This window comes from Lipotes vexillifer, unplaced genomic scaffold, assembly GCF_000442215.2.
Source record: "Lipotes vexillifer unplaced genomic scaffold, Lipotes_vexillifer_v1.1 scaffold1002, whole genome shotgun sequence".
Lineage (NCBI taxonomy): Eukaryota > Metazoa > Chordata > Mammalia > Artiodactyla > Lipotidae > Lipotes > Lipotes vexillifer.
In genome coordinates this window covers 290,849-300,152 of record NW_006796766.1, presented here as the reverse complement: position 1 = coordinate 300,152, position 9,304 = coordinate 290,849, and the positions used below count along the sequence as shown (strand labels likewise).

Below are 9,304 nucleotides of genomic sequence, written 5' to 3'. Positions count from 1 at the left end.
CTTTCCCTGGTTTAATCTCCCCTCTTGTAAGATCCGGGCATTCTGTTTGGGGCATTCTACAACCCTCTGTGCTAGATGCCCCTATAGCTTTGGACCTTTTCTCCATTTAATTCAGTCCAAATGAACAATATGTTCAATTTGTTACAAATAAAAGGTTTGTTTCTTATTGCCAACCACCCTCACACGATAACAGGTCTTAGAGGTGCTGACAGTAACTGAATTCTTTGGGTGGCACAGTTTGTGTGATGATCTCCTTAAAAACGAGGCCCTGATGAATTTGTACCTGGTGATTTTTCTTTTCTATGATTCTGTAATTTTTCAGAAGGAAATTTATGAGGAGACATTTCATATGGAAGAATGCACCCTTAACAAAAATATAAGTCTGGATGTCCAGCCATACTATGTGAATGTTTCCTCTTAGACAATTCAGACCCAATCATTCACATTCAATAGCCACGCCACTGCTGCTCTGTTTTCTAGTTTGTCATTTGGGTCTTTTCCAAAGTTTTCACTTCTCCTTAGGCCGGACAAACCTGCTGATTGCATGTCTACTGGTAACCTCAAAGGCCTTCTAAGGATGTCTTTAGGGTCTAGGTGTCTGGACCTGCTTGTACTGCATTATCCCCCAGGCCTACTTCATTCCTCAATGGGCGTAGGGACCTCCCACAGTCATCATCAGCTTTGCCCCTGCTCCCACCTGCCATTGCTCTGGGTTTCTGGTGGGACCCAGTGGGCCTGCTTGGTCTAGGCTCGGTTGCCTCTCTGAGATACATAAGGTGTTCTTAAACCCAGCTGATGATTAGAGCCACTAGGGGAGCTTTCAGAAAGTGTGCCTATCTGGGCCCCAGAGCAGACCTGTGGAGCCCCGAACTTGAAGGCAAGAGCCCAGCATCTGGTATTCTCTGCACCCCAGGGTTGGGCCCTCTGGTATGCAAGGAGCACACATTCAGGAAGACTTCACCTCACCATCCAGGGTACACTCCCAGGGCCCACATACTGCTTCTGTGACTTCCCTGCTTATCTACCTGCTCCCTTGACTTCCGGTTCATCTTTAACAGCTGTTGCTTATCTGTGCCTCTAAGCCTTGCCAGTTGCTTACACTTACAGAGCACGTAGTATACACCAGACACTGTGGAAAGTGCTTGACATGTGTTTACTCTTGTAATATTCACAACAAGCCAATGATGTTATTTGTATGATTATCCCCTTTGTACAGGTGGGGGAAATGATGCAAAATTTAACAGATTGGTGAGATAACTTGCCCTGGGTTGTACAGCTACTGCTGTGCTGAAACTGGAAGGCAGGTAGTCTGGTTTTAGAGCTCTCACTATTTTTTTAAACAGCTCTATTGAGACATAATACACATAGCATATAATTCACCCATCTAAAGTAAACAAGTCAGTGGTTTTTACTCTATTCACATACCATCACCATGATCTAATTGTAGAATGTTTTCATCACCCCCCAAAAAAACCCAAGTCCATTAGCAGTCGCTCCCCTGTTTTCTATCCCCCCAGGCCCTGGGAACCACTAAACTACTTTCTGTCTTAATGGATTTGCCTATTCTGAACCCCTTCATATGAATGGAATCATATTGTATTTGGTTTTTAATGACTGGCTTTTTTTCACTTAAGCATAAAATTTCAAAGGTCATACATGTTGTAGCATGGATCGGTACTTCAGTCCTTTAAATGGCTGAATAATATTCCACTGAATGGATATACCACATTTTGTCTATTTGTTCATCAGTTGACAGGTATTTGGGTTATTCCACTTGAGAACCCTCATTCTCAGCCTCTTACAGTCTATAGCCTTTAATGATGAGGATGACCAAGCTATTTCAGATTTTCAGATGTTCTAAAGCACGTTCAGTGACTTCCCTGGTGGTCCAGTGGTTAAGAAGCCACCTTCCAATGCAGGGTACTTGGGTTCGATCCCTGGTCGGGGAACTAACATCCCACATGCCACAGGGCAACTAACATCCCCATCCCACATCCCACATGCCGCACGTCACAACTACTGAGCCTGTGCGCTCTAGAGCCTGTGCCACAACTAGAGAGCCCACGTGCTGCAGCTACTGAGCTTGCATGCTCTGGAGCCTGCACACCACAACTAGAGAGAAGACCATGCGCTGCAATGAAGAGCCCACGCGCCACAGTGAAAGATCTCGCATGCCACAACTAAGACCTGACACAGACAAGTAAATACATACATACATACATACATAAACATTAATTTAAAAAATGAGGGCTGGGGCTTCCCTGGTGGCGCAGTGGTTGAGAGTCCGCCTCCCGATGTAGGGGACACGGGTTCGTGCCCCGGTCTGGGAAGATCCCACATGCCGCGGAGCGGCTGGGCCCGTGAGCCATGGCCACTGAGACTGTGCGTCCGGAGCCTGTGCTCCGCAACGGGAGAGGCCACAACAATGAGAGGCCCGCATACCTCAAAAAAAAAAATAATAAATAAAAAAATAAAAAATGAGGGCTGTTTGAAAAAAAAAAAGCACATCCACATCCTGGTCTCTTAATTGTTACTACTAACACTGATATCATCACTATTAAAATTGCAAATCCCTATTCTAGAAATAACATCACAAAGAGACAGCAAGGTTAACTGCTGATTTGTCTGAGATCACGGAGCCAGAAAGGATGAAATAAGAACTTGACTCAGGTCTTCCCGTTCCCAGTGTCAGGCTCTGTCCCCTACACTGCCCTGCACATCTACTCCTGCTTGCATGAGCCCCCAAATCCTCCGCTATCATACCTGCCCTTCCCACATTCCATGTGTGATTTAAGCAGGGCTGTCAGTCAAGGAGGAGTTCCATCCTGTTCCTGACCTCTAGAAATGGAGAATTTCTGAGCCTCTCCACTGATCTAGGTCACGTGTTCAGTGTACAGTCCCCGTCCTGGTGCCCTGCTGGCACCACAGCCAACAGCTGCCCAGGACCCCATGTCGATACTAGGATGGGCCACAGGTTCACACGTCCTGAAGCTGTTCTCAAAAATTTGTTGCTGCTCTCCAGAAACTACCCAGTATTATCAACCATCCTCTGCAAGAAGTCGTTATTCTCCAACCCAAACTGCTCACAAGGGCTGTTCCTACAGAACACAACAATGCCATCTATGTGGCAGAACCTGGCTCCTCCTTGACCCTCTGCAGGGTGACCTAGCCATAGGTTCTGGGGTCTCCAGCCCAGAGGTCTGGTCACTGCTGGCCTTGGGACTCAGTCATGCAGGGCTTTCTGAGGGTGACCTCCAATCATGCCAGAGGCAGGCTGCCCTACTTTTGGACAGAGTTGCTGAGACTTCAGGGGTGGGGGGTTAGGTGGATTAATAATGCTGATGGTGATGATGATGACGACAAGTCACATTTATGGCGCATTTACCATATGCCAGGAATTCCCCTAAACATTTTGTGAACGCATTCATTTAATCCTCATAACAATGCTATGAAGTGGTACACTATTATTACTTGCATGTTAAAGGTGGGGAAACTGAGGCATAGAGAGGTTGAGTAACTCGCCCAAGTTCACACAGCTAACTGGTGGCAGACTTGAGATTTGAGGTCAGGCAGGCTGGCCCCAGGAACACTTGCTCATCGCCCCCAAGCTGTGCTGCCTCACTGTTGCCTCCCAAGAGGGATGTCCAAGCCTCATCCAGCAGCACACGTGGCTCACCTCTGGAGCAGCACCAAGAAGGAGAGCTCCGAGGAGTCAGGGAAGCGGGACTAACGGACATCCACGAGAGCTGTAAGGGCAGGCACTCTCTGAGGCTGCATGGCGGCCGCGCTTGCCCCCCTGCCATTGGCCCATCTCTGAGCTTGACACCGCTCTGTCCTCATCTGCTGTCGTGAGCGCTGTGGACCTTGTAAATTTGGTCAGCCCTGTCCAGAACAACCTCAAACTTAACACACCTAAAACTAAACTTATCGTCTTTTAGAAAAACTCTGCAGCCAGATTGCCCACCATCAGAGAGACTCCACCACTCCCAGCTGTGACCTTCGGAGCTCTTTCTCCTCCCTGCTCTGGTCTCCTGATGTGTGAAAGGGGGAAGTTTTTCCAACCTATGGTTATTGCAATGATTAAATAAAATACTCCACAAAATGGCTTGGCCAGAGCCTTGCACATGAACATTTAATTAATGCTGGTAAAGACAATAGCAAAAGCAACTTTTCCATGTGTTGGCAGCAACCTAATTCCTTTGGTTCCAAGACATAACATTTTAGACCTGTTTTTTCGCGGTACGCGGGCCTCTCACTGTTGTGGCCTCTCCCCTTGCGGAGCACAGGCTCCGGACGTGCAGGCTCAGCGGCCATGGCTCACGGGCCCAGCCGCTCCGCGGCATGTGGGATCTTCCTGGACCGGGACACTAATCCACGTCCCCTGCATCGGCAGGCGGACTCTCAACCACTGCGCCACCAGGGACGCCCTAGACCTTTTTTTGACTGTTCTATTTTCTTCCTCTAGGGTGTTAGAGCCAGGCCCCAAGGAGAAAGGCTGTCAATAGGTAACATTGGGGTGAAGGATCTGCAAGCACGGAGTTCAGGAGAGGACTCCAGGCTTAGGTAGCTGGAAGCTAGGGTGTAAATCAGGAAGCACAGAGGACCGTTGTGACGGGGGCAGCTCTGGTGGACACACATTCACTGAACAGTTTTCGACATCTAATGATAATAAAACTCAGCATTTGCTGGGTGCTCACTCAGCACCAGACAGGGATCAAAGTATTCCATGGATTAGCTCATGGAGTCCTCCCAGCAACTACAGAAAGCAGATGCCATAGTATCCCCATTTTACAGATGGTAAAATTGAGGCACGGAAAGGTTAAGTAATGGGAAGGCTGAGCTTTGAAGCTGGTCAGTCTGGCTCCAGAGTCTACACTCTTGACTCCTATGTTATGCTGCCTCTCACCTCCCACGTGCCAAGCAGAGAGACAGGTCATCTACACTTGTGTGGAGCCCAGGCTGAACCTGTTCATTGGTGGTGACAAGATTACTGTGTTTTCCCCTCTCAACCCTCCTCCATACGTGCCCCCTCCACTGCATGTGCTCATTCACATCTGTGGCCATCCTCTCCTCTCATCATCAATTCAGATCGTACAAAGTCAAACACAATGCTCACCACCTCCTCCATGAAGTCCTCCTCGACTAAACACATCTCACAATGAACTTTTTTCCCCATGATTTTCCATAGTACCGTGGTCTAGCTCTTTGTTGTAATACCTTGTATTATACTTCAGTTGTTTAACTAGGGCGAGAATTACTTACCTAACGATAGTCGTGTGGAAACAAAATCAGAGAAAGGTCAGGTAACTTTCCCAAGGTCACAAAGAAGTCCAGTGGTGGAAACTGGATAGGAGCTAAGTGCTTTTCTCAGTAGAGGATACTGAATGCCTCCCTGCCTGGCCCCAGTTGTATTAATAACCAAAAGGTTCTTCTATGAGCATAAATTAAGATATTTATGAAATTTAGTCCTTGATATCTCAAAGGGCTCTGGGCCTTCTGGGAGCTCCACAGGCTAAGCTGGTGGCAGGGATGTGCATATAGATGTGAGAGGTCACAGACTGGCCTCCAGTTAACCTCAGCAGGGCCCTTCCACCATGGACCACAGGGGTTCCTGCTGGCAACAGTCTAGATTCCGGTGATATGTCTCTGGCCCTTGTGCTTGGTGCCCCGTCCACATCTCCACTCCAAAACACTCTTGTCTGGCACAGGACACATTTCTGACAGTGGAAGAATGTGTGGAAATGTACCAAAACCCCAAAGAGCCTGTTGGTGTAAGTAAATATCATTTCTTATTTCTGCAGATGTATCCTTCTCTTGTTTATTCTTAGATGTGGCCTTGGGAAACTTAGAGGGGAATGATGAGTCAAGACGTAACTTAACAGCAATCCCAGGGAAGTGCAGCATCTTATTCTTAAAGACAAGAAAATCAAACTGTATTCAGGGTAGCTAAGGGACTTGCCTAGGAGCCTACCCCAAGTAGTGACAGGTTTTAAATTTTTTGGGCTTTCCATCTCCAGTAGATGGAACTAGGATGTCTCCTGAATATTTGTCTTTCCTATGATTAAGAGCAGCAGCCCACAGAGGAGTCCCTTTAGTGAAGTGTCATGGGGTTTATGTCGGAAAGACACAGGCAAAACAACCGGTTCCCCTGACAGTGAGTGAAAGATGGTTTCCAGGATGCTGGTTGCCTCCTTCCTAGTAATATCCCTTTGCAAAATGTGTGCATACAAAACAGATCTTCTTTCACATGGTTACTAAGAATTGTGCATTTGATTTTAGGTTGTCACCACCGGGAAGGAACAACTAGATTTTGAAACAGGACCACACATATTTGATTTGCAGATTTGTGTGAAGGATGACGTGGGTGTCACTGACCTGCAGGTCCTGACGGTCCAGGTAACAGATGTGAATGAGCCGCCTGAGTTTCAAGGCAACTTGGCAAAAGGTAAGACACACTGGGGTGTACGATGCAGCCCAGACGGTGGCATCAGGCAGGATGCTGGGTGACAGAGTGAAACAGAAAAGTAAATAAACAAGCAGCTGTTTCCCTGGAAAAGGCAGTTGCTTAATGAGTGGGGAATAAGTGAAACGTCCACCAGCCCAGGACTCCCAATAATAACACCCAATAATTTACAAAGCCCTTTCCATCTATGGCTTCTCTTGGGCCTCTCCTGGGGAGGAACCTGGGGCTCAAGGACCTCAAGTGGATCATGCTGGAGGAAACTGGGCTGAGCCCATTTACAGGCTTAGCACTGGATACCGGCCATTGACTGACTGGTTCATTCTCTGCATGGATGCTGACCCCTCGAGGGGACTGTGTATTTGGGGTCTGCTACAGGGTAGGGACAATACAGGGGATCGGAGCATAGGGTAACATCCTGCGTGATCTCCCCCTGGCTCATGGCTTTGAAGGCCATCTATACACTGACAACTCCCAAGTCCACTGTTATTTTTGTTTGTTTTCTATTTTTTGGATTCAATCATCTTTATTAACCTATTAATGTCACATTTTATATCAGTACATACTACCTTGTTATTTTTTCAAAGGGATCTAGTACATCATATTAATAGTAAAAAGTCAAATAAGATGGCTAAACATCAACCTAGCGTATTAATGTCCTCTGGACAAGGCAAGCTAGAAACGCAGTCACTTTACACACATATAAGGGTAGTGTTCCAAATTAACTAAGAAGCTGCTACACCACCTTCACCCTTGAACTCCTGACTCAGATAAAAACTGTCCTACCCAGCATCTCCATTTGGATGTCTAATGGACATCTATGATATTGTGATTTATAATAAGAAACATATATTTCGTCTTTGTCCCCTCCTGGCACAGATCCTAAAACCGTTGGAATGTCCTAAGTGATAAGAGTGATAAAGGTGTCTTTTCTTACATTAATGAGGTGACTTTTGGACCCCACCTAAGGATGGGGGTTGCCCACTAGAGAAACCAACCATGATTAGAAGGTTGGACAGTGGAGAGGGGGGAGGGGCTGGAGATTGAGTTAAATTGGGTTCAGTCACTAATGGCCAATGATTTAATCAGTCGTGCCTACGCAATGAAGCTTCCATAAAAGCCCAAAAGAACAGGGCTCAGAGAGCTTCCGGGTTGGTGAACACGTGGAACCTGGGGAGAGTGGGTGCCTGGAGAGGGCATGGGAACTCTCTGCCCCTTTCCCATACTGTGCCCTATGCATCTCTTCCATCTGGCTGATCCTGACTTATACCCTTTTATAATAACCCAATAATCTAGTATGTAAAATGTTTCCCTGTGTTCTCTAGATAGCAAACCCCTCTAGCAAATTATTGGAACCCGAGGAGGGGGTTGTGGGAACCTCCCATCTAGAGTCGGTTGGTCAGAAGCACAGGTGACCACCTGGACGTGTGATTGGCATCTGAAGGGGCAGGGGCTCTCTTGTATGATGGAGCCCTGCAGCGTGGAATCTGACGCTATCTTTGGGTAGACAGTGTCAGAATCGAGTTGAGTTGTGGGACACCCAGCTGGTGTTGGAGAATTGCTTGGTCGTGTGGGAACCCCCCTAGACACACACTGGAACTGGTGTTAGAATCTGACATCTCAGACTTAATGTGCCCCCAAACCACTCTTGACTCCCATCTTCCTCCCCACCATCCCAGCCCAAATCTGCTTCTCTCATCTTTCCCATTTTAGTTGCTGGCAACTCCATCCCGAGGTTTTGCTGGGCCAAAACCTCGCAGTTACCCTTGATTCCCCTCTGTCTTTCACACCCAACATCAAACCCATTAGGAAATCCTGCCAGCTTCTAAGTTTATGCAGAATCCAACCTCTGCTCAGCAACCCCAGCATGGCTTGCCGGGATCACGGCAGTGGCCACCTAATCGGTCTCCTGCTCTGCCCTTGCCCCCTCTAGTTGATTCTTCTTACGACAGCCAGACGGATCCTCTTAAACATCGGTTAAATCAAGGCACTCCTCTGCTTAAAACCCTGCAAGAACTTCCCATCTCCCTCACAAGGAGAACCAGAGTCTCCCTAAGGTCCTATCAGATCCGATGAGCCCCTTCCAGACCCCATCTCCTCTCCAACACATCTCCCCTTCACTCTTCTGCTGCCGCAGTCCTGGCTTCCTCACCGGTCTGTGAATACCCCAGGCACGCCCTATCCCGGCATCTTTGCATCCGCCGTTTCCTCTGCCCCTTCCCTTGCATCTATGTCTCCTCCTTCCTTTAAGAATCTTGACTCCAATGTCAGTGAACCTTCCAGAAGCACTCTATTTAACATGGTAACCCAACTCACCACATGCCTTATCCCTGATTCGTCTCCGTAACATTGCTCAGTAACATTCACGTATTTTATTCATTTATTTTATTTTCTATGTCTCCCCACCAGAATGCAAGCTTCATGACAGCAGGGTTTTGCGTTTTGTGAACGGCTGTACTCCCAATATGTACATCCGTGTTTGGTACACAGTGAGAACTCAGTCAATATTTTTTGAATGAAAGCCTGAGCAGTGATCAAAGCAAATGTAAGCTGGAGCTTGGATGTAAGAAGGCCTGGGTTTGAATTGTGATTCTATTACTTAGCAGCTGAGACAACCTCACAACTTCTCTGAGCCTGTATCCTTGTTTGTAAAGTGGAGATAACTACAATACCTACTTTACAGGGCTGTTGTGAAGACGAAAGGAGAAAACATAAGTCCTCAGCATAGTGCCTCCAAAAGAGTGAGTTAATGCTAACGTTCTCAGTCATCTCTCAGAAAGTTTCTCAGAAAGAGATGCCAGGGCAGAGCATGGCGGCCCCTTGGGCAAGGCTGGTGGTGCTAGT

At 47.4% G+C, this 9,304-nt stretch overlaps 1 protein-coding gene across 1 annotated transcript in view; it reads left to right on the top strand.

Moving 5' to 3' along the window:
* The window catches only part of CDHR3 (cadherin related family member 3), a 73,428-nt gene that overhangs the window by 15,237 nt on the left and 48,887 nt on the right, over positions 1-9,304 (top strand). Inside the window, exon 3 of the mRNA XM_007468984.1 lies at positions 6,280-6,445. Coding sequence (XP_007469046.1) covers positions 6,280-6,445 — 166 coding nt within the window. The remainder of the gene's footprint in view (positions 1-6,279; positions 6,446-9,304) is intronic.